The sequence below is a fragment of the Euprymna scolopes genome, chromosome 2, assembly GCF_053919585.1.
Source record: "Euprymna scolopes isolate OS-2025 chromosome 2, ASM5391958v1, whole genome shotgun sequence".
NCBI classification, from domain to species: domain Eukaryota; kingdom Metazoa; phylum Mollusca; class Cephalopoda; order Sepiida; family Sepiolidae; genus Euprymna; species Euprymna scolopes.
In genome coordinates, this window is record NC_136483.1 from 28,666,186 (window position 1) to 28,692,695 (window position 26,510).

At 36.0% G+C, this 26,510-nt stretch overlaps 3 protein-coding genes across 3 annotated transcripts in view; all 3 read right to left on the bottom strand.

Annotated features, from left to right (window-relative positions):
• LOC145290299 (uncharacterized) overlaps positions 1-5,084 on the bottom strand; it is a 73,359-nt gene extending 68,275 nt beyond the window's left edge. Inside the window, exon 1 of the mRNA XM_080136476.1 lies at positions 4,716-5,084. The gene's annotated coding sequence lies outside the window, so the exon portion shown is untranslated. The remainder of the gene's footprint in view (positions 1-4,715) is intronic.
• LOC145303457 (uncharacterized) lies at positions 928-6,959 on the bottom strand. The gene is made up of 3 exons (XM_080144798.1): positions 6,348-6,959; positions 5,633-6,143; positions 928-932 (listed from the first exon to the last, which is right to left on the bottom strand). Exons 1-3 carry the CDS (start codon positions 6,957-6,959, stop codon positions 928-930), a joined length of 1,128 nt encoding a protein of 375 aa, XP_080000924.1.
• Positions 6,960-25,029: 18,070 nt separating this feature from the next.
• Positions 25,030-26,510, bottom strand: part of LOC145241480 (uncharacterized) — a 34,488-nt gene continuing 33,007 nt past the window's right edge. Inside the window, exon 6 of the mRNA XM_080104479.1 lies at positions 25,030-25,412. Coding sequence (XP_079960605.1) covers positions 25,366-25,412 — 47 coding nt within the window. The 3' untranslated portion in view covers positions 25,030-25,365. The remainder of the gene's footprint in view (positions 25,413-26,510) is intronic.

Sequence of the window (26,510 nt, forward strand, 5' to 3'; positions counted from 1 at the left end):
CCACAAATAAAAAGCACGGATTTCCGAAACGATCGTACAGATAATTGACTTTGTTGTTGTTCCTTCTTATGAAACTGATTTTTAATTTAATTAAAATTTGATTTTTAAATTAAAATTTTTTTTTTTTAATTTTTAAATTATAAATCACATTACTTAATATTTAATTAGGTCTAGGACATTTAACTATCGAGCTTATTATATATCTAAATTACAACGAGCATTTCCTGTATTTTAATTAAACTAGTAATTTCACTATTACATTAAAATACACTTAGCTCTTTAGACTATTATTCTAATCTCCTTTAAATTTATATATATATATATATATATATATATATATATATTATTTTTTTTTTATATTTAAATTTCATTCAGAGAGATATAATTTTTCAAAACAATAATTTATAACTTGAACAAAGAATACCATTGCATTCTTTGTTCTATTAATGGACTCTTGCTTGGAAAAAGTATTTAAATAATTGTTGAACATTTCTTTAAAAATAAACAAGGCGAGTGCTTCAAGGCATGCATACACAGAAGACTCATAATAGACTGAGAAAATAATCCGACGAACACAGAGATTACATAGTTTAATTTGAAGAAAATTCAAGATATATCCAGCAGGAATTAGATTTAAAAGCAATGAATAGCAAATATACAGATAAAGCAAAATAAAAAACAATCAATATTTTAAATTAACTAAACATTTAATTAAAATGTCATCTTTAAGTTCGCTAAAACTAATTTCAAAATACTAGGATAAAATTGGTAGTTTAACAAGTTCATAGTTCCAGAGAAAAATTATAACTTATATATGTGATAATAGACTTTTGTAAAGTAAATTGTTATTTAAAAAAAAGAATCTTAAAGTAAAAAAAAAATATGTATTTATAATAAAAATCTTAAAATATAATTATGACTGGATTCTTATGCTGTAACATAAAAGCATAACATTTTTTTCAAAACAAAAAATTATTAGTAAACTTATTACAAATAAAAAAAAATGAAAATGAAAAATAACATATCTCTACTTATATATAAAAACAATTGTGTTTATGTGTGTGTTTGTGCGTGTGAGTCTGAGTTTGTTCACGATTGACTCTGAAATGTTGAGGCCGGATTTTTAAATTTCACACAAATGTACTTACGTGATGGGTACTCGAATAGAGCAGGCAATGAATCTATTTGATTGAACAATAGGTAATTTTACAAATTGTATGACAGTAAAAATATCGAAAGTGTAGGAATTCGCTGAACTTTTCGATATCCTGTCTCGCTGCTAATATATGAATATAAAGTGGAGTACTTTGTCACATTAATATTAATAGTCCACGTCTCTATTTAAAAAGTGAATACACAATCAACAGTCAGAAATAAGTGAATTCGCCCGTTCTTTCTTTTTTAATGTTGTCACCATCGGCTGGCTTAGATGGGGACGGGGGAGGGATTCTGTCAGCGATAACGTCAATGCTGTGAATTATTTCTAGCAGCAGGGAGGATTAGTGGGCAACGAATTTATTTTTGTGTAAGAGTCATAATATGACAGGCGTACTAGGGAAGAGGTGATGGATGATACCAAACATCGGTGTATAGTTCAGCCGTCAGGTCCTATTCCAGGTTCCCTTGGCCCTGTCGGTGGGGCATTAGAATACGCCGACTGCCCCCCTCAGAGGGAAAAAGTCCCTCAATGGGGGTCCTGGATATGACCTTAAACTTTAATTGCCATTGCTCCCAGGTCCACTCTGACCCGGAGTGGTAGTACCTGTTAGGGTCCCAACTATGTGTTAAATAGAAACTGACTTGCAAAAAACCAATATATTCTATTAAAAGATTTTTCTCCAAAATCACCGGATTCGGCATTAAATAACCTGAAAAGGGTTGATATGCCATAAAACAAAAACAACCAACCAACCAAATCCAGGTTCCCTTAGATTGAGACTTGCCTAATCTTAGAGATTTCTTCACTAAAACTCAAATTTAACTCTGATCCGTTCAAAATCACTCGTGCATAAACTTGTATAAGGAGGTGATGAATTGGAGACTGAAGTTCTCAGGACCATTTTTGCAAATCGGTGATCGCTGCATCATATACCCTTCTCTTCTGATTGTTCCAACCGATTATAATCACGTATCGCGGTAATTTTCCATTGAGATATTTCTCACGCCAGGAAGACCTTGCAAAGATAACCTCAGGGTCAGGCACTGCCCTCGGTCATATCACAAACACCGCCTCACTACTACTCTCCCGATATACATTGTTTTATTAGCAAAACAATGTTAGTATCAACATATTATTATCAATTGCCTTAAGGAGAAGTGCTTTCCAACACCCTGGAAAACCTCATCAGTATGCCCTGTATTTAAGAATTCACGTGAAAAGTCATCTCCCTCTTAGTACAGACCTATAAGTCTCCTCTGTGTCATGAGTAAGTTGTTGGAATCCATATTAAATAAAGAAGTAGTCAACGGCCTTAAGAGAAACAACCTTCTTAGTAACATGCAATATGGTTTCAGCTCTGCAGGATCTACAGCAGATGTGCTAACGGTTATATCACATAGGATTAGTGAATCTCTTGACAAAGGTTTCCTTTCCAGGGCAATTGCTCTTGACATATTGAAGGCCTTCGATAAGGTATGGTGTAAGGGCCTACTTCACAAGATTTCCAGCTACGTATTACTGGAAATGTTTTCTCAATTATTAAATCATTTCTCTCTGATAGGTTCATAAGAGTAGTGGTTGATGGGCAGAAATCAGAGGCCCACAGTATTAATGCTGGAGTCCCTCAGGGGTCCATACTGGGCCCAACTCTTTTCCTGATCTACATCAATGGTCTCCCAAAACACATACTTAAATCATTCGTTGACAGCTATGCTGATAACACGACCATCTATGGCAACACATCAAAGGCTGTAAATGACAAAATTCTCTCTAATTCTTTCTCCTCTGATCTTGAGCACGTGGTACAATGGGGGAAGAGATGGCTGGTCACTTTTAATTCACCCAAAACCAAGCTTCTATCTTTACATCATCAACGCTCTGATCCCCATCTGGCATCAATTGAAATGGATGGCTCTCGTCTTGGGGACGACCCATATTTTGACAAGCTCCTGGGTTTGACCTTTACTCCTGATCTGAAATGGAACATGCACATCAAATCTGTTGCCAGGGACGCTGGAAAAATGGTGGGATCCTTCTACCACTCCAGAAGATATCTCACTACTAATGCAATTCTCTATCTATATAAAAGCCAAGTACGTCCAAGGATGGAGTACTGCTGCCACATCTGGGCAGGAGCTGCTAAAAGCAGCATATCCTGCCTTGACAGAGTACAAAATAGACTTTGTGGTTTAGTGGGGATGCCCTTTTCTCTTCCCTGCAACCTTTCTCCCACAGGAGTACCGTTGCGAGCCTGTCTTTGTTTTATCGTTATTTCCATGGCAGGTGCTCGTCTGAGCTCCAATCCCTCGTCCCTCCCTCGCCAATCTTTCACAAGAAACACCCGTCTGGCTGAAACTACTGTCAATAATTTTCCCCACTCTTTATATGTGCCTAAATCCAAACGTAGATTCCATGAGCAGAGCTTTTTTCTTAGAACTGCACACCAGTGGAACTCTCTGCCGCTTTCCTGTTTCCCACCTGACTACAACTTAGACGTCTTCAAGTCCAACATAAACAAACTCCTGACAAACCGCCCCCTTAAAACACTCTATCAAAATCCCTAATACTAATGATTACTACAATACTATCTTATTGATTACTGTACACGCAATAACCCTTATCCCTGAGTGGCCCTCGGGCCTTGATAAGTGGTGACTCCCATATAAAAAAAAAATACCAAATCCGTTACCGGAAGCTATTTTTCTTGCTTTGGGTTGTGTCATAGGCCAAACAAATGGATTCAGCAAGGCAATCGAGAATTGCCCGGGATTGTTCAAGTAATAAAAGTTCTAACTTAGCTCTATTACAACCGCTATTAATAGAGGATAAAAATTACTACCGGAACAGTAGTAGAAACTCGCTATGAAGCAAGCGGGCAACAGAAGATGTTGTATTTGAGAGAAACAGCTTACCTTGTAGGCTTGTATATACTGATGTGTGTTAGCTGTTTTCTTTTTTTGATAAATTCAATGTCAAGGGAGAGATGAAGCGCCTTCCTAGGGCTTTCCTCGTCTGAGTTTTATAGGATGGTGCTTTTGGGGGGTATTTCATAGCATGTCTTTTAAAACTTTATGTAGTCATGTTTGGGGGTATTTCGTCTTATAGATAATATTGAGTCATCAGGAGAGAATACGCACCGTTTCGGGGCCTTCCTCTCTACGGCTTGTTCGCGTATCGGTCCCCCTTACTGATGTGAGGCCCAATTATCTGCTCAATACAGTTAAAAGAAAAGCCGTTTGATAATTAAACGGCCCTTGTTACGAGCAACGGCTTTGCGCATGTCGTTCAATGTTCAAAGGCTACGTCTGACATATTGTTGGGACGTGCACATATCGAAGAAAATAATGATAATATTAACAATAATAAACAATAATAATAATAATAACAACAACAATAATAATAATAAAATTACTATATATATATATATATATATATATATATATGTATATATATGTATATACCAAAAGCTATATATATACATAACATTAATAAAAATATATATGTATACATGAACACATAAAAAAAAAAATAAATATAAAAAAAAAAATCTACTCACAGTAATAACTACACAGTAGATCCTTGCGAACATATGCGGTGTTCCTTTTCGCCTAGATTGTAACGTCAGCTCTCTCTCTCTATCTCTCTCTCTCTCTATCTCTCTCTCTCTTTTTTTTTCACGTATTAATGTTGTTTCTACTCGGCTGTTATAAGTTATTGTAAATCCAGTCTAGGTGAGTATTTTCCATGTTACGGCTTTTTCGCATCAGCCACATTCGTTGATGCGAGGCTTAGATATCTGAATTGCATTTGAATTAACTGTTCAATACAGTAAAAATTGGCGTTTCATATAATGACGGCTTTGCGCGCCTGACGTTTAAATTTAAAGGCTGCGTCTATATCAAGTCCGTTAAGTTAAGACGCACTCATATCGAAAGAATAGAAAAACAAAACAAAAACAAAAACAAAACAAAACAAAAAAAAAGGAACGAAAGAAAATGAAAAAGGAGAAAAGAAAGAAAATAAATAAATTAATAATTAAAAAAATGTTAAACAAAATAAAAAAAAATTAAAATCATTAACTAAATAAATCAGCACTGTGGATACATGTTACCACTCGGTATTTCTTTTAAGCCAGAGCCAGGTTGCACATTGTTCAGTAATTTCTGTTAGATTTTTACATGCTGCGCTTCTTTTTCGGCCTTTAATTCCAAGCTGTCTTAAAAGCTGATATAAAGAGCCTGAAAGTAAAACCTCTTGCTCCAATTTCAACAGTTCGAAGAATTGTAACGTAACCTTCACGGGTCAACTCTCTTTTTAGGTCTTCATATTTCTCCATCTTGTATTGGTGTTGCTTCTCTACCCGGCTCTCATAAGGTACTGTCAATTCAATCAAAACGAATTTTTTCCTTGTTATTGGCGAGAGAACAATGTCTGGCCGTTGACCCTTTGCTTTTATAATTTTTGGATAATTACTTTGCCAGCCGGGGAGATCTGCGGCGACTATCCAATCATCATTGATTCCGAGAATATTTTGGTTCTGTACTAACAATGGGCTAGTTATACGTTTTGATCCGATCCACATTTTTCCTCCCTCAGCAAAAAACTTGTGACTTATGTTAGCTGCTTCGGGCTTCATATGGTTGCTTATTGTTGTGGTCAGTTCTTCCAATACCCTGTTGTGCCGCCACGTATATCGCCCATTAGCAAGGGCCATTCTGCAGGAACTAAGAACATGTTCCATAGTCTGAGGTTTTTCTTTGCATACAGGACAGGTTGGATCATCCCCTTTCTTCCATTTGGCAAGGTTAGTCATTGATGGAAGCATATCGTAAGTTGAGCGTATTAAGACACTCAACCTTAGCGGCGACATTTGCCAGATGTCATTCCACGTAATGGACCTTTGCATAGCTTCTTCCCAGTTTGTCCATTGTCCCTGCTGTGACTGTTGAATGGCTTTTACGAGCCTTTTGCTTTCCTCCTTGCTCTATATTTCCTGAATGACCAGATCTCGGCGCTCTTTGGATGTAGCCGTAGACCATCTTTGAATGCTGGTCATTCCCAGTCCAGATTTCCCTGTCTGAGTGAGCCCAATGACTTCTTTGAAGGCTAGGTTTTCTTTCGCTTCATTTATAGCATCTCGGACTTTCCATTTTCTTCCTGTTTTAAGAGAGGGTTGTACTGTCTTTACAACAGTGTCGTTGGAATTCTCCAACATCATCTGGAATCTGACTTTCCCTGCTTTGAACTCCTCTGCAATAGACTTGAGCAGTAATTTTAGTTTGGATTGTTTGCTATATAGGGCAACATTTGATAATCCTGGAGGCAAACCTAGCCATTTCCTCGTATATCTGTTGATTTTCGCTTCGATTGCCTCAACCGTACTCATAGTAACTTCGTATATGAGAAGAGGCCATAAAAGAATTGGGATGAGCATGTGTTGAAGACACCATACCTGGTATTTACTTTGAAGTGGACAGCGCCCGATCGTCTTTAGACTCTCATCGACGGTTTTTATTGTCACTTTAACCTGGTTGGAGTCTTTCAAGGTTTTATCGTACCATCTTCCCAGGCTTTTTATTGGTTCTTCTGAGACGGTAGGAATTTTCTGACCACTCACTGAAAAACAGATATCTTCATGCACTTTTCCTTTTCTAAGAGAGAGGCTTCTGGACTTCTTAGGCTTGAAAGTCATTCTGGACCAAACCATCATTTCATCCATAATGCTGAGTAACTTGCAGGTGTCAGCTTCTTTTGATGTAAGGATCGTGGTATCGTCCATGTAAGCTTTTAATTGTGACATTTCGAATTCTTAGCCTAATTTAGTAGGGCATTGTTTCCTGCTGTCTTGAGAATTACTTGCATCGCTAAAACAAAAAGTATAGGCGATACTGTACATCCCATTGCAATTCCCACCTTAAGTCTCATCCAGTTTGTCGTGTAGTCATTTGTGGTAAACCGCATGTGAAACCCATCAAAATACATTGCAATCATTTTGCGTATTCCCTCTGGGATGTGGTGCATTTGAAGGGATGGTTGAATCATTTGATGGGGCACTGATCCATATGCATTAGCTAAATCGAGCCAAATGACGTCCAAGTCAGTTTTTTTTTATTTTCGCTCTTTGGATAGCCTCCCATATCATACTCCCATGTTCCAGACAACCAGCTATTCCATGGATTCCACCTTTTTGCACAGAAATATCGATATATTTGTTTGATAGTAGGAATTTTGTTATTCTTGAAGCCATTACTGCGAAAAATATTTTTCCCTCTACGTTAAGAAGTGAGATTGGCCGAAATTGATTTATAGCTTCTGCGTTTTGCTCCTTAGGTATGTACACACCGTCTGCTTTCATCCACTGGTTACTGACATGACGGTTTTTCCATGCCAACTTCAAGTTAATATATAGCGATTTAAGTACTTTTGGGTATCTTTTGTAAAGTAAGAAGGGGATGCCATTCGGGCCTGGTGAAGATTTATTTCTAGTTTTGAAGACAACGCGTTTAACCTCTTCATGTGTCATTATGTTCATATTTAACTTTTTATGAGGAATTTCTGGCCATATCAATTTGCTATTTTTTTCCAGTGGGATCTGCCGGTTGTGGTATGAGTATGTGTGTCTTAGATGGGTTTCTAAGACATGTTGTTCAGTTTTTAATACTCCTGATTTTGGTTGTTCAAATAGATTTCAGGCATATTTATATGGTCCTTGAATGAGCCGATCGCGCTCTTTTCTCCGCTTCAGTCGTTTTTTTCCTGGCGCGTACCGCCTTGCTAAGAGCGCTTTGTATGTCTTTGAGATCTTTCCAGATATTCAATAAACCCACTTTTTCAAAAGGATTTGAAACGCGGAGTTGTCGTTGCAGATGTTTTTTCTTATTCCTAAGATCTGCCATCTCCCGCTGTCGTCTGTTTTTCTTTATGGGCGGTTTAGTTGATTTCACTTTCTCACCATATAATGCAATGCAAATGCGGTATATGACATTACCACACTCTTCTAATCGTTGATCATACTTCTTTCTATCCAGTTCTTTATGTAATGCATTGCTTATTGTATGATCAAGCATACACCATTCAACCGCTATTAATATAAAATACGTGATTGGGTCACAATGGATTTTTTTATTTCATACAAATGTACTTCGGGAGTGTTCTTAAATAGGTTTTGATTTCTCGGATAGGTTTTGTACCTAGATGCCCCTGGTAAGTAAAAGAAAATCGATAATCGAAACACTCTGATTAAAGAAGGAGCTGTCCTATATTGAACAAAGTTATAAACAAAGTTATATAGCCTAATATCACATTGCATTTTAGAAGCTTTATCACCGCACGAGCAGTATAAAATTAACATAAGAATTTTTGATGAGATCGAAGCTCGTAGAAATGAGTGTTTCTGTTTAGAGCATGATTAGACCAAGATACTATACTTTTGCATTTTAAACTCTAATTTAAGCTATTATAGAAATTAATTGTATAAAATCAACAATAGGTTCTCTACAGTGCAATGTAGACTAAAATATATTGTAGAATAAGTCACTGAGAAGAAAGCATATGAAGCTTCCTTTCGGTGCATCGTTGTGGGTCCCCGACTAGAGCAGGCAATCAATGAATTCGATTGAAAATTGGCAATTTCATCGATTTCGATTATAATCAAAAGTATTGAAAGTGTTGAACGTTCGTTGAACCTAATTCAATCTCGAACGACGCCAGATCTCCCTGCTAGTAAAATTTTAAAGTTAATAATTTTCTCGTTATAAAAGAATAATTTAAGTATATTTGACAAGGGTTGATCTTGTATTTTAGAAGGTATCGAGACCTATATTACACTGAATGTATCGATTGGGAAAAGTAGAAGGTTCGTTTATTGCTCCGAAAACTGAGATCCGCAGAACACAAGAAATCGTGGATTAGATTTTATCTTGAAAATACGTGTGACTTTACGTTTTTTAAAATAGTAAAACTCTTCAAGCCCAAAAACGTCGTTATTTTATAAAAGGTAAAAATGCAAGAATGTAACCAAGAAAGATAACAGTGACTATGTATCATTGGTATCAATAGTCAACAAACATTGCAACGATTTTAAATTAAATAAGTGCTGACGATTTAAATCCCTGATAATCGTACAAAAATCGGTATGGGCAAAATACTCTGAAATTCGAGGGAGAGTTTTAACTAAATTAGAAAGCGAACCAAACCTGATACGACAAAAGTAAGAAAGATATATAAAATAGCAAAACCCTATTCTCGAGAGAAAATAAAAAAGGAAGGCCATTATCTCTTCTGCACACACAAAAAAGGCAATTCACTGAAAAATAAAGTTAGTCACCAACTTCAAGTTATCGCTGCGGTACACTGCATGGGGGCAAAGGCTGTCTTTACCGCATAAAAACTTGTTTGACTCGTAAAAGTATTGGACAGAAAAGCTCCCATTTAAGAGCAAAGAACAAAACAAAAATTCAGGTACGACACATTAAAACACACGAAAAAGGTAATAAAAACATGTAAATATATGCTGGTGAATATATTAAATAAAAAAGTTTCAGTTAGATTCATGATCAGACTTATCAATGATAGATTTGCATACATAGAGGATATTAAATAAACCTACTATGTTACAGCCTTTATAACCAGGCTAAACTGACCGGGTCAAAAATTAATTGTGTAGGTAAACTTATCACAAGTCTTACATTTAATAATATGACAAAGAATTTAAAATTGTTCCTGCTAAGAAACCCATGGGACATGTTTTATGCAAAATTTAAATTTGTGTGATTGGCGATTAAATACTTCATGCCAAAAAGTGAAAACTCTCACGACGGAGAAGGAAAATCTCAAGTCAAAATTGAAAGAAATTTTTTTCTGAAGTTTTCTCAGTCGGTCTGGAAAAATGTACAAAAATGTCAGCTACGTTCCAACGCAAGTATTCAAGAAAGAAAGAAATTTACTGTTCGCCTCATCGGATAAAATTAGCGAGGAGCTTGAAAACTTATAAAAATCGGTATCCTCCTAAAAGATGAATTTAGTTAATGGGAAACCCCTACCGTCTATATCAAAAGGAAGTCAAAAGAAGTCCGCGTTTGTGCTGACTTTAGCACGGGTTTGAATCTAGTACTAAAAGACTACATATATACTTCCTAGACCTGAAGAATTTTTCATTAAGCTAAACGGAGGAAAGATCTCTAAAGTCGATCTGAGTGACGCCTACCTTGTTCATTAACCTACAGTTGGGGAAATGTTGATTTGTATAAACACCTATAAGAAGTTATTCAAATTCGAAATGGTTAGGTCTTAAAATTTATATAGCACCCGCCATTTTCAAGAAATTATGGATATTATGTTGGATAACACTGATTTCGCGATTGCATACCTGAATGGTATTATCATAAAAAATGAGACGAGAAAACAACATCGAAAACATGTCATCAAGTTATTCTCTCGGATACAAAATTTTGGTTTTTAAAATCAAAGTAGGAAAGTGTGATTTCTTTATGCAAGTAATAAAATGCTTGAGACACACCATAGACGAAACAGTGGAAGAAATAGTCACAGTTAAATAAGAGTTTGCAAAATTACAATGTTTTGGGCTATTCTTGATATTGCAGATGGACAATAAACAGCCATTGTCCATCTTTGCATCGAATAAAAGTTAACTGTTTACATTGATGAGGTGATGCACTATTCTGTTGAATTACAATTTCAGCTTTAAAGCAGATCGGACATGCGGACAGAGTTTCAAGGTTAGTCCTAGACAGAGTGAACCTCTTTAGGACTCCATATTTATTACCTTACATTCCCATATTGTAATTAAAACCATGTTGTGCAACACTATCAGAAACGTTCGGGTCATAATACATGAAATAAAACGCGAAGCACACAAAGATAAATTTATTAGTGCTTCAAAACAGAAAATCACAAATAGAGACCAGCAAATACAAAGCAAATTTTTTCAATGTGTGATACAGCGATAGTGTCGTCATACCAAAAGTATTACAAAAAAGGACAACGAAAAGTTTTCATATGGACAGGAATAAGCAGAATGAATATACTCATACATAGTTACGTATACTGGCTGAAGATTGATATAGACCTCAAAAACATGGTTGACTCATGCATGACGGCAAAGGCATCCAAATCAGTTTTAAGTCATGGCCCAAAATAGACCAACACTAGTGCAAAAATCATATAGATTTCATAAGGCTGCTGAGGGGTTGGTATTATTTAATATAAATATAAATAAATAAATAAAATAATGGAAAAAAAAGTTAAAAGCATTTAACCCCCACACCCACCACATCCCTTAAGTACCAGAACAACCCAAACGTGCTAGCTACTAGTCAGTTTTCGATATGACCTCGGAAGAAAGAGTCGGTGCCTTCAGAGCTAAGTTACAAACTTTATCCATAACTGTTGAAATGTATCCTGTCTTGATTTTGCGAATTTTTGTGTATTATATATATTTTATTTATTTATCTTTGTTCTCTTATTGCAGTCTTACTAAAAATTGAAACTCCCTAACATTACCTATCATTCTTATTACTCGTGTTTCAACCTTTTTTTTTGTTAAATACGTCTGGCATTACCCTAAAATAGCCTTTAAATAAGATGCCCCCAATCTAAAAACATAAGTTGACCTCACAAGTTGCATTATTGAAACGTAATTATAAGTTTAATCTCGAAGGTTCTATCGTGAGGTACCAAAAGATAAAAAAACACTTCCACTGATTAATATGGGAGGGGAGACTATCTTCAAATTCTATTCTAAGCTGGGAATGGGCAAAGGACTTATACTAAGTAGATATAAATAAGTCGTTCTTACCGTTTGTTTTTTTTAATGGAGAGTAGATAATGCAGTGGATGCGTTATCAGCAGCTCCAGTAACTCTCGCTTCTCCTTTTTTGTCCCTCAGTCCTCATTTCTAATGAGTGATGTTTCTGACAAAGGGTGAAGAAAAAGCTGCTTCCCAGGTCAGTAGTATTTCGTGAACAGTAGTCTGAGATGTCGGAAATTTTCTGTCCCTATGTCTATCCTTGCGGCCATGTCACTAGTAAGGGTGCTGGAGGTAAACGTTTTTATCTGGGCTGACGTAAATCGCCTGATAGTCAGTGAGCCGAACCTTGGAATAACCACTAAGGAGGCTGTCCTATCAGCAGGTGCAAAGTACTGGGACTGCTGTATTGCCATTTGGTGAATGGATTCTGGACCATGCAGTAGTCTCTGGTGGGGCCTCTCGATGCCATACTAGCGGTTAATTGTTACGGCTTTACCTTATCATGTGCTTCAAAAAAAATTTTCCTATCTTTTCTTTGTTACTTTCCCTCTCTGCTCTGCTCTAACCAAGTATACTGACCTGTTCCACAAACCCCAAAATCCTCAAAATGAAATATCTCAAAAAAGAAAACACGAATAAACCTAGAACCCCATCCTCCTACGTAGACACCTACTATCACGTCTCCTTCTCCAACATCAGGGGTCTGCGTTCTAACCTTCCAGAGGTTGAAACCCAATTACAGGAGACGAAACCTAACATATTCTTCCTAAGGGAAACTGAAATAGGGTTGACCACCTCCCTAGAGGAGTTCATAATTAAAGGATACTCTAATTTAACATCTAAATCTGACCTCCAAGATCGCCACGGGCATGGAATATGTGCCTACATTAAAGATGGCTTCCCATGTGGCAGGGATATCTCCAGAGAAGACCCTAATCTACCTTATATGTGCTTCCGGGTTGCACTTGCTTACACCACCGCATTTATATTTGCCCTCTATCGCCCCCACAACAGTGGAGTTACTGTCTTTAAGAGTATATCAGAAAAAATTGACCACATCCTGTCTGCTCATCCCTCAGCTAACTTTCACATTTGCGGTGACTTCAATGTCCATAATATGGAATGGCTGACCCACTCAAATAAGACTGATGATGAGGGGAGGTTCTGTCATGATTTTACCATTGCCTATTACCTCACTCAGATTGTCCGCGAGCCCACCCGTGTGCCCGATAGTACCGGTCAGTTTGCAAGCCTCCTAGACCTTTTTCTATCCACATCCCCTGAGCTATGCTCGTGTTCCGTTCTATCTCCTCTGGGATCCTCCGACCACTGCGTCGTATCAGTTAAGATGAAAATGAAATATAATAAATCTACAGATGTACCTCTCCACCGTACTGTATACCGATACTCTATGGCGAACTGAGATAGCTTCCGTACATTCATATCTGATCTACATCTCCATTCCATGTTTAAAAAGGATGTGTCCTCTATAGTATCAGACCTGACTGAATGGTTACTTGTAGGCATAGACCAATTCATACCATCCAAAAAATTCCAACAAAAACCTAACAGCCAGCCATGGTTCTCCCCCAAATGTGCTGCTGCCATCGCACACAGAAATCACTTTTTCCATAGCTACCAACGTAATAGATGCACTGAAACTAAAGCTGCTTTCAGAACCGCCAGCAATCACTGTAAAAGAGTAATAAAAAATGCAAGAGAACTATATGCGCACTCCGTTAAGTCCAAAGTAGCTGAGCAGCGGCTTGGTTCTCACCAGTTCTGGCAAATAACAAATATGATCCTGAACAGAAACGTGCGTTCTATCCCAACCATTATCAATGGACCAGAGGTCATCTCGACAGCATCCAACAAGGCCAAACTATTTGCCAAAAACTTTGCGGCAAATTCTACCCTGTGTGACGACGGCCATCAACTCCCCATATTCCCTCCTATAACAGACAGCACGCTATGCAACATACAAATATCTGTGCGTGAGTTCGCCAAACTAATCAAGAACCTTGATTCCAGTAAAGCAACTGGTCCCGACGGTATTCCAATTATAGTGTTAAAAAAATTACAACCAGAACTTGCCTCTATACTTTCCAAACTGTTTAAGCGTTGCCTTAAGGAAAAGTGCTTCCCAAAACCCTGGAAAACCTCATCAGTATGCCCTGTATTTAAGAATTCAGGAGATAAGTCATCCCCCTCTCAGTACAGACCAATAAGTCTCCTGTGTGTCATGAGTAAGTTGCTGGAATCCACAATAAATAGAGAAGTAGTCAACCACCTCAGTAGGAATAACCTTCTTAGTGACACGCAATATGGTTTCCGCTCTGCTAGATCTACAGCAGATGTTCTAACGGGTATATCTCATAGGATTAGTGAATCTCTCAACAAAGGCTTCATTTCTAGGGCAATTGTCCTTGACTTATCAAAGGCCTTCGATAAGGTTTGGCATAAAGGCCTAATACATAAGATTTCCAGCTATGGTATTACTGGAAATGTTTTTTTATCTATCATTAAGTCATTTCTCTCAGATAGGTTCATAAGAGTAGTGGTTTATGGGCAGAAATCAGAGGCCCACAGTAATTATGCTGGAGTCCCTCAGGGGTCCATACTGGGCCCAACTCTCTTCCTGATCTACATCAATGATCTCCCAAAATACATACTAAAATCTTTCATTGACATCTATGCTGATGACACAACCATCTATGGCAACCCATCAAAGGCTGTAAATGATGATGTTCTCTCCGATTCACTCTCCTCTGATCTTGAGCGTGTGGTACACTGGGGAAAGTGGTGGCTGGTTACCTTTAATGCATCTAAGACCAAGCTCCTATCTCTACATCATAAACGCTCTGATCCCCAATTGAAATGGATGGCATCAATTGAAATGGATGGCTCTCGTTTAAGGGAGGCCCCAGGCTGATAAGTTCCTGGGTTTTACCTTTATACCTGATCTTAAATGGAACACATACATCAGGTCTGTGGCTAAGCTTGCTGGGAAAATGGTGGGATCCTTTTACCGCTCCACAAGATATCTCACTACTGATGCAATTCTCTATCTATATAAGAGCCAAGTACGTCCAAAGATGGAGTACTGCTGCCACATCTGGGCGGGGGCTGCTAAAAGCAGCCTATCTTGCCTTGACAGGGTACAAAATAGACTCCATGGCTTGGTGGGGGATGCCCTTTTCTCTTCCCTGCAACCTCTTTCCCACAGAAGAGACGTAGCGAGCCTGTCATTGTTCTATCGTTATTTCCATGGCAGGTGCTCCTCTGAGCTACATTTTCTGATCCCCCCTCGCCAATCTTTTTCAAAAAACACTCAACTAGCTGAAACCAGCGTCAATAATTTTCCCCACTCTCTATCTGTGCTTAAATCAAAACGTAGATACCATGAACAAAGCTTCTTTCTTAGAACTGCACGCCTGTGGAACTCTGTTCCGCTTGCCTGTTTCCCTCCCGACTTCAACCTGGATTTCTTCAAGTCCAACACAAACAAATTCCTGATGAACAGCCCCCTAAGTAATGACACATCACAATCTCTCCAATACTATTGCTACACTATCCTTTTGATTACTGTACACACAATAACCCTTATCCCTGAGTGGCCATTGGGCTTTGATAAGTGGTGAACTCGATGTAAAAAAAAAAAAAAAATTATGCTGGACAACTACACAAAATGACCAGAAATGCTTGGATGTAAGACACTCCAGGTGTAGTTACTTATTTTCTTCCATGAATTATTTGCTTATTTTGAAGTTTTTGTCTGCTTAGTAAGCGACAATGGGACTCAATTTGCATCCACAGCCTTCAAGGAGTTCTGCGAGATGTTGAAAATTAATCAACCACGACACTCCGTTACCACTCACAATCAAACGCTGAAACGAGCACTCAAGAAAGTACGCGGCACATGTACAGAAATGGCTCAGAAACAGTTTCTACAGAATCACTAATTCTAACGTCATCATCATCATCATCATCATCATCCTCATCATCATCATCATCATCATCATCATCATCATCATCCGTATTTGAAAAACTATTATCAAAACAAAACAAAACTAAGAAGGATGACTTTTGTGCCTAAAAAACCCTATGACTCAGGAAGAAAAGCTTTCCATATTAAACAAAGAAGTAGTAAACTACCTCACCAGGAATAACCTTCTTAGTGATATGCAATATGGTTTCCGTTCTGCTAGATCTACAGCAGATGTGCTGACGGTTATATCTCATAGGATTAGTGAATCCCTCAACAAAGGCTTCTTTTCTAGAGCAATTGCTCTTGACATATCAAAGGCCTTCGATAAGGTATGGCATAAATGCCTACTTCACAAGATTTCCAGTTATGGTATAACTGGAAATGTTTTCTTGATCATTAAATCATTTCTTTCTGATAGGCTCATTAGAGTAGTGGATTATGGGCAGAAAACAGAGGCCCACAGTATTAATGCCGGAGTCCCTCAGGGGTCCATCCTGTACCCAACACTCTTCCTGATCTACATCAATGATCTCCCAAAACACATACTTAGATCATTCGTTGACATCTATGCTGATGACACTACCATCTATGGCAAGACATCAAAGGCCGTAAATGACAAAGTTCTCTCTTATTATCTCTCCTCTGATCTTGAGTGCATGATACATTGGGGAAAAGAGTGCTGGTTACTTTTAATGCATCTAAAACCAAGGTGCTATCTCTACATCATAAACGCTCTGATCCCCATCTGGCATCAATTGAAATGGATGTCTCTCGTCTAGGGGAAGCTCCATGTTTTTACAAACTTCTGGGATTTACCTTTACTCCTGAACTAAAATGGAACACATACATCAAATCTGTTGCCATTTGAAAGCCTGTGACTTTTCAAAGTCAGAAAAAAAAGCATTATTTGTAGCAGCTGTTTAAACGTATATAGTCAAAGAAATGCTGCTAATATAATCAAAAGACAATTTATTTTTTTTACTTTTGTAAATATTGTTGAAATTATATTTTCAATGAAGTACATATTTGACGGAATGCTATAATTTAAACAAAGTTTTGCAGTAAATTAATGTCAGATGTTACAGAATATGATTGGCTATTAACAGCAAACATTTATTCTATCAAATAATAGATCTCTTGTGACCTGTGGTCATTAATATCCCAAATTTTATTCTTGGCCAAAATTGATTCTATAGTAGTTTGGTGTTTCGCTGGAAGCTCGTAGTTACTGCCACTTGTTCCTGGAATGTCTGTTCCTTTCTGAACCGTAATGTTGTCCGGGAACCAACACGTTGTAATCTTAGTCACAAAGGCGCATATTATCAAAACAAAGAATAACTCACTTTTTCGAACAACAACATCAACAACAACATTTTCTCATTCTCCTGCCACACGTGACTTCTTGTTACGGCTGTGACGTCTCTCACGTGATCGTCTTCTCTTACGTGCCCTCGAACATCATCCACACTCAAACGTGATCTCTCATAGTCTTCCTTTTTCTTATCATGACATTTCGCTCACGGCTCGCTATTTGCATACAGTTATAGGATATTTGTTGCGTTTCCTTTTCTTATCTGCAACTTTTGCTTCTTTTTAGATGTTTTTCTAAGATGGTTTAACATATTAGTCGTTGTAAAGTATTTCGTTGCATTGCCACCTCTTGATATGATGGCTTGACATAACTTACAGACATCTGTATTCTTGTTCTTGAGATTGACATTAAAATAAAGTTAGCAAAAAATGGTTGCCATAATGGTTGATGATTATCGTCAATATTTAATTAATTTTTTACGTATTTAAATTACTTATGTTCAGGAATGGACTGAACAATCAGTCAATATTACCTTATTCAACGGCCTGGAACTGAAGGGGTTTCCACGTAGCTGACAATAAAATTGTCAGAGCTGTCCTTGTTATACATTCTAATACATGCATTCTGATTCAGGTCACTCAACTCCACATTATAGTGTGTGTTTCTAATGGCCAAGTACAGGCTGACCCCTGTATTCATAATGAAAATTAAGGCAAGAAAAATATCTTTCTCAGAAATTAAACTAAATAATTCGTGAAGAAAAAAAGAAAAACAAAGACAGAGAAAGAACACAAAGAAACCCCACAAATGAACGCAGTAAAACAAGTTTTTGTATATTTATCTTTGAGAGATTAGTTATACTCCAAATGTCCAAACCTTACTCCTCGGTTGGACTGCAAGACATAGTTTTATCAGATCCTTTTTGTGACTACCCTTTGATCTCACCTCACCCCTTGCCTGTTGCCGAATGGATGATTACAAACGTAGCGCCTCTGTAGTGTGTGGTACTGGTCAGATCTTAATGAACAACCGGAAGTAAACCATTCAGTAGTCTCTCTCTCTCTCTCTCTCTCTCTCTCTCTCTCTCTCTTAGAGTTAGATAATATAATTCATGAAAAAATTGCACTTCGATTCTTTGAGCTTAAATCCAGATTCTTGGATTATTTCGAAACCCTGTGTATATGTTTCCAACGTTGTTCTAATGATTCAGTAGTTATTAGGACATCGTCCATCTAGACCGTTGCAAAGTCAAAACCTCCCAGCATCATGCCCATAATTTGTTGGAAAATAGCCGATATAGGTTTGATCTCGAACGCATGCTTTTCGAATTTGTATATACCTGTGTATATGTTAATGCAAAGTTGTTTTCTTCTACTTAGATTTGTAAATATGTATCGCTAAATTCAAATTTTAAAAATCATTTTTCCGCCGTTGAGTTTTGTAAAAACTTCTTCGTTATATATTTGTTGTTTTTTGTTTTTAACACTTTTTCGTTTTGCCCTGTTTTTTTTTTCTTAAATTGTAAGTTCTTCGTTTATTTTGTCTAATGCCCACCTGATATGTTTGTTTTAAAAATGGGTAATAAGTTTTCTTTAGCGCCGAATTTGGCTTTCATTTTAGCGCATCTCCCAATCTATCTGAAAAAAATTGGAAAAGTCTTGTTTTAATTCAGTATTTAACTCCTCGGCATCCAATGTTACGTTTTTGACTTTCTGGTAGAAAGTATTTATTGAATAATATAAAAACTTAAAACTGTTCATCCAGTCCGCTCCAAATAATTTCTTGGAATTTTTTATGCGTAACTTACTTATTTTACTGAATATTTTGACAACTACGTACTTGCATAAGATTTCGCCTGGCTTTTCGTTAGATCTTGTATGTCTATTTTTGCTTTGCTTTCGCTTCTACAATGTGAACTTTTATGGCCAAGCTTGCTGTAATTTTGACGTGTTTCATTCCAAAAAATAAAAGGTAGAAATTTTCAAAATGTAATTCTTCACGGATATAGTTTTTCTATTTTTATCGTTCGCTTGTTTTAAAATGTGGGTAGTCATATGCTATTTCCTTTTTTTTTCAGGGAAGTATATTTTTGTTTATACTAAGAATGTAGTTTGATATATATATATATATATATATATATGTGTGTGTGTGTGTGTGTGTGTGTGTGTGTGTGTGTGTGTGTGTGTGTGTGTGTGTGTGTGTGTGTGTGTGTGCGTGTGTGTGTGTGTGTGCGTGTGTATATATTGAACATGCACTTACAGGACAAAGTTTGAAAATGACCTTTTAAACGTAATTAAAGTTTGAAAATGACCTTTTAAACGTAATTAAAAACTTAGAATTCCACAATCAACATAACAATTTCCGACGGAAACTACACAAAATCGTTAGAAACATAAACAACCCTAATAATATCTTTGTAAAAGCAGATAAAACTAGAAACTTTTATAAAATAGATAAACAAGAATATAAAAAACTAATCACACAAAAACATTACAAAAGATACAAAAAACTAGATACAAACGAATGCGACTGAAAGTAAACAAATTACCGATAAATTAAAAATTAGCGATAAAGTTGGCAAATTGAAACCTAGAGAGGCATACATTCTGCTTAAAGACCACAAATGGGAGTTTAATAATAATCCCAGCACCCGCTTGATAAACCCAACTAAACCAGAAGTAGGTAGAATTAGCTAAACAATACTTTCTAGAGTAAACAAACAATTCAAACAAGACCTACAATTAAACCAGTGGGAAAATACTGCCGAAACAATCACCTGGTTTAAAAATATAGAAAACAAAGAATGCACGTTTATACAGTTATACATTCTATCCCTCGATATTCGAAGAACGTTTTTTTTTTTACATAGGCATCACCACATTATCAAGGCCAAGAGGCCACTCAAGGATAAAGGTTAAAGAGTGTACATTAGAAATTGGACAATATAGTAATCATTAGTAATGAAAATTTGGTAAATTTGATAACTTATATGGAACGGCTCATCAAGAACTTATTTACGTTAGACTTGAAGACAACCATATTGTAGTCAACCGGAAAGCAGGAAAACGGAAGACAATTCCACAGGCGTGCAGTTCTAAGAAAGAAGCTTTGTTCATGGAATCTACGTTTAGGTTTAAGCACAGATAAATAGTGGGGGGAATTATTGATAGTGTTTACAGCTAGACGAGTGTTTCTTGTGAAAGTTTGGCGAGGGGGCACCATAGATTGAAGCTCAGTCGAACACTTTCCATGAAAATAACGATACATCAGAGACAAACTCGCAACATCTCTTCTGTGAGATAGAGGTTGCAAGGAAGAGAAAAGGACATCTCCTACGAGGCTACGAAGTCTATTTTGAACTCTATCAAGGCAGGCCAAGTCCTTTCTAGCAGCTCCTGCCCAGATGTGGCAACAGTATTCCATCCTTGGACGTACCTGGCTCTTATATAGATAGAGAATAGCATCAGCAGTGAGATATCTACCGGATCGATAGAAAGATCCCACCATTTTTCCAGCGGCCTTGCCAACAGATTTGATGTACGTGTTCCATTTAAGATCAGGAGTAATGGTCAAGCCAAGAAGCTTGTCAAAACTTGAGGCCTCCTGAAGACGAGAGCCATTCATTTCAATTGATGCCAGATGTGGATCAGAATGTTGATGATGTAAAGAGAGAAGCTTGGTTTTAGATGCATTAAAAGTAACCAGCCACTCCTGGCCCCATTGTACTACGTGCTCAAGATCAGAGGAGAGAGAATTGGAGAGAACTTGGTCGTTTACTGTCTTAGATGTGCTACCATAAATGGTGGTGTCGTCAGCATAGATGTCTACAAATGATGTAAGGATGTGATTTGGAAGATCATTAATATAGATCAGGAAAAGAGTTGGGCCCAGGATGGATCCCTGAGGGACAGCGGCATTAATAATGTGAGCTTCTGATTTTTGCCCATCAACTACTACTCTTATGAACCTATCAGAAAGAAATGATTTAATAATTGAGAAAACATTTCCAGCAATACCATAGCTAGAGATCTTATGAAGTAAACCTTTATGCCATACCCTATCAAAGGCCTTAGATATGTCAAGAGCAATTGCCCTAGAAAGGTTGCCTCCGTCGAGAGATTTGCTAATCCTATGAGATATAACTGTAAGCACATCTGCTGTAGATCTAGCAGAACGGAAACCATATTGAGTGTCACTAAGAAGATTATTTTTGTTGAGATGGTTGATTACTTCTGTATTTAACACAGATTCCAGCAACTTACTCATGACGCACATGAGACTTATTGGCCTGTACTGAGAGAGGGATGAGCAATCACCTGAATTCTTAAATACAGGGCATACTGATGAAATTTTCCAGGGAGATGGGAAACTATTCTCCTTAAGACAACGTTTAAACAGTTTTTTAAGTATGGGCGCTAGTTCAGGTTGAAGTTTTTTGAGTACTATAATTGGAATACCGTCAGGACCAGTTGCTTTACTGGAATCAAGGTTTTTGATTAGCTTGGCAACATCGCGTACAGATATACTTATATCACATAGCGTGTTTTCTGATACAGGAGGAAATATTGGGGGTTGGCAGCCTTGATCGCAAAGGGTAGAATTGGCTGCAAAGTTTTAACATTGCCCTAGAATTTGCCGAGGCATACACTGATATATCTTCGGAAGAAATCAACATCATTAAAAAATGTAGAAAATCAGTTCTAATAAATAACAATAACCAATGGATAAAAACTAAAATTAAAAATTCGTTTGATTTGGTGATGGGTGCCAGGGATTCTGCAGAGGCATCCGATCTTTTGGGATGATTCATTTTATATACCCTCACAAGCATATTTGATACTATGGATATCGGTCTATATAGAGATGATGAACTAGCTATAATAAAAGACTCCAACAAAGTCAAAGGAGATAACTTTAAGAAAATCATACACAAGGAAATGAAAAAATTAGGCCTAAAAGCAGACGTATCAGCTAACATAAAAATAACAAACTTTCTGGACGTCATGTTGAATTTAGATAAAAACACATATGAACCCTACTTAAAAGATAACGCTACTCCAATATACGTAAACACTAAGTCCAATCACCCACCATCAGTTATAAAATAGATTCCTAACTCGATCGTAAGTAGACTCAGCAGTAACTCAAGCGATGAAAATGCATTTAACAAGTAAACCAATATCTATGAAACAGCCCTACAAAATAGTGGATACAAAAATATCGATATCAAATATAAGCAACAAAACATCAATAACTATAATAACATTAAAAATAGAAGAAAAAGAACTATACTTTGGCATACGGCCCCATACAATCAAATGTTAAAAACAAAACTTGGCAAGAAATTTCTAGATCTTATTGAAAAACACTTTCCCGCAACCAACCCTTACACAAAATTTTCAATAAAAATACCTTAAAGTTATCCTACAGCTGCTGCGAAAATTTAGAGATGGCAATTAAAGCACATAATAACAAAATATTAAATAAAAACAATGTAAATAAAAGAAAATAAACAATAAAAATGTAGACACCATGACAAAAATAAAACTAACACTAACAGTAAATAATAATAATAATAATAATAATAATAATAATAATAATAAACCAACCTCGGACAACAACAACAACCATACTGGAAATAAAAATAAAAATACGAATAACAAACAAGATAAATGAAACTGTAGACACCGTACACTTTGCCCACTTCAAAATAAATGTCTAACCAAAGCGCAGTTTACCAGGCCACAATATTTGCGAAGGAAAACCTGAATAACAAGAAATATTACGTAGGTATGACTTCCTTAGATTTCAAAACTCGATATTATGACGACAAAAGTACATTCAACAATAAAAAAACACCATATGAAACAACGCTAGCAAATAAATACTGGGGACTAAAGGAAAGCGGACATTCGCCGGTAGTCGAATGGAAAATAATAAGACCAGCTACCACATGTAGAGACCTATACGACCCATGTAGATTATGACTATCCTGTACTTTAAAGAACCCCAACATCTATTAAAGTGTAGAAGAGAAATAGCGAACAACTGTGTTCACAGGATAAAATTTACTCTAGGATAGCGATACAAAATAATTTTAAAACTAACAAAAACAATAGAAAATAACCAAATAAATAAATTAAATAAACAACTATCACACATATATGTATGTACATATATATATATATATATATATATATATATATATATATATATATATATATAAACTAACATAAAAAACCCTATTCTAGATTTAAAACAGGCCAAGAAACTAAATATCCAGACTATATAGAGCATACACAAAGGAAGAGGTCAACCAGGGGTCAAATAGGCCTTTGTCCAGTAAGTGCATGTTCATTAGTTGATAGGAAGGGCGCGGTGGATACTAGAAAGCTAATTGGCTAACTAAAATCTCAATAGAAGGTGCGTATATAAAAACGACAGACAACCACAAAATTCGCGCATAAGCCTGAAGAGTCCTAGAGTGGATGAAACGCGGAATATTCAGTGTAGCTTAATCGCCATATATATTTTATAACGTACTAACTAGCTCTACCTACGTATTGAGTACTTTTGAAGTAAATACTTAAAGTTTACGCATGGATTTATACTTTCATATATTAATTTTATGTGAGTAAATGAAGTAGTTGTAAATACATATGCATATATATTTCTCTTTTTGCAAAGAAGTAATTCTTTGATTTATACTTTACTTGTCTGACGTATGCTACACGCGATTTCTCTATATTTTTTATCGCTTTTCACTCTTACAACACTTTAGCCACCACAAAAATACCGCAAGTTTCAGTAGAGTGCAACTGAGATCAGTTTCGAATTTCGCAATACTCTTCGCCTGATTTAGGCATCTATTGCAGATACTGGCACCTAAATGAAAATGAAGAATTTAAGTTCATCTGCCAACGATTCGGCTTGTCTAAAGTCTTTACAGTGCTTGTTTACTACTGACATGAAAGTAATCTTCGTTGACCGCTTTAGCCAAGCTACCTATTATAGAATGGTGACGTATTGGAGCTGATGGTAACTTAAAGGTTTTTGCCAACTCCAGACCAGTGGAGATTATTAAAAAAAGGCTTGGACCCAGATATACTTTAGAAAATGTCTTTGTATTTACAAGACAAAATTCACAGAGAACGAAAGTTTTAGTGCTTAATGAGAGTCTTAGTGACTCTTTTGAGTAGTGTCTATTAGTATATTTATACATTAGGAAAGTTCATATATTGTGTATGCGTGAGTACCTACTACAATAACTATTGAAAATGACTGATTCTACCTTATGTAGACAGTTAAATATTCACAAATCAACAGTTATTGAATTTCAAGAATATAGGTTTCTCGTCTAAATTGTGTTAATAGTTATAGGGCATTTCTCTAACTTAACTTGTCGTTTACATCTTCTTTTATGACATTTTTATAATGACACAACAATTGGCAGCAGCTCCTGCATATACTCTTCAGAAAACATAGAAATAATTTGCTTAGAATAAATACCCGACATTATTATGCTGCAAAGAAGAAAAAGGTTCATACAAAACTGAACATCATGTGTTTGTACCGGCAGCCACTGTTGTTCAGATAATAGACGGTATTGATATAATAATATCCGTTTGTTTCTGCATAATGAAAAGGATTTGTAAAAAATGTACCGAAATGTTAACATGCTGGAGGAGCTGTTTTTCAAGAAAATTAAATTTTTGGATCTTGGAATATAATATGTTATATAGTTCGTACGTACACGTACACACACAGACATACAAAACAAATTATTAATCAAAAGCAAAAACTAATTCCAAGGAGTATTACTTTATTATTTAAAAGTTCTGTTAGCTTTGAATGCTTCACAAAATATTACTTTTAATTTGCTTCTTTTTTCTGGTTGATTGAGAGATAGAAAATCAACACGATGCTTGAGTAAACGAATCAACAAAATAAAAGTTAAACTAATATTTATAAATTTTTCTTTTTTAATTATTCAGAGAATTCTTCTCATCAATGTGCAGGGTTTTATTGTGATGTCTCTGTTATATGCACAGTCTTAACGGAACACGGCTTTCTTTAAGTTCTATTTGATTTCGTAGTGTTCACGGCTATATTTTTTCTTTGTTATTTCCAAAATGGACTCATTTAAATGATACAAAGATGGAGAAATCGTCAGCCAATCCATATCCTTGAGAAAAAAGAAAAAGGGTTAATTGAAAGGATTTCACTTAAATATAACATTTAATACATAACGTCATTAGAATTGAACGTTCATTTACTAACATATATTATATAACATGTATTACAAAGAATATCAATCTCTAATGAAAATTAACTTTAAATAATTTTACTTTACAAATGAAAAACTAATTCCATTAAAATATTTCTTTTTTTCTTTATTAATAAATTTTATGCAAATTGGTTTACAGAAAGAAATGTAAGCAAAGACTTTTAATTTTATTCAGAAGAAAAAATATGAATGTATAATAAAGTTTAATACAATTTAGAAAAATGCTAAAAATTTTCTTTGAATATTTTCATCGGATGAAACCCGCCAACTTCGGGTCTAAGCACTTGAAATTTTAGATGTAGCTTACTTGGACATGGATAAAACTTTTTAATTTGATTTTAGCCCCAAATAATAAATGTTAACGAGTCAAGATTCGGGTCAAAGTTAAAAAGATTTGACCTCTGCGGTCTAAACATTTGAAATTTTACATAAAGTGTATTCAAACATAGGGCAAGCTTTTCAATCGGTTTTTGGCCGAAAATATGGCTGCCAAGCGGTTAAAGTTCAAAAGAACTGACCTTTGCGGTATCTAGCAAACTATTCAGCCAAATTTGGGTTTAAACATTTAAAATGTTAAATAAAGGGTATTTCGACATGCAGCAAGCTTTTTACTATGTTTTTGGGCGAAAATTTGGCTGCCAAAAGTTCTTTCAAGAGTTGAAAGAGTTGACCTTTGCAGACTCTTCCAAACTCCTCCGCCAATTTTGGGTCTAAACACTTGAAACTTTAGATATAGGTTACCTGGACATGAGTCAAACTTTTTGACAGATATGTATATATATGCATATATATTTATGTATATATATATATATATATATATATATATATATATATATATATATATATATATATAAAATATAACACGAAAATTACATAATTGTCGATTATCTTATTGCTATGTTTACCACATTGAGCTCTCATACCCGGATTTCCTCTGGAATTATTCCATTATAACTATATATATATATATATATATATATATATATATATAGGTCC

Bases quoted from the DNA above. Each gene is read 5' to 3' on its own strand.
- LOC145303457 (XM_080144798.1), bottom strand. From the start codon at position 6,959: ATGTCACAATTAAAAGCTTACATGGACGATACCACGATCCTTACATCA. The intron at 6,144-6,347 runs GTAAAGACAGTA...CAGGAAATATAG, and splicing joins AGAATTCCAACGACACTGTT to AGCAAGGAGGAAAGCAAAAG.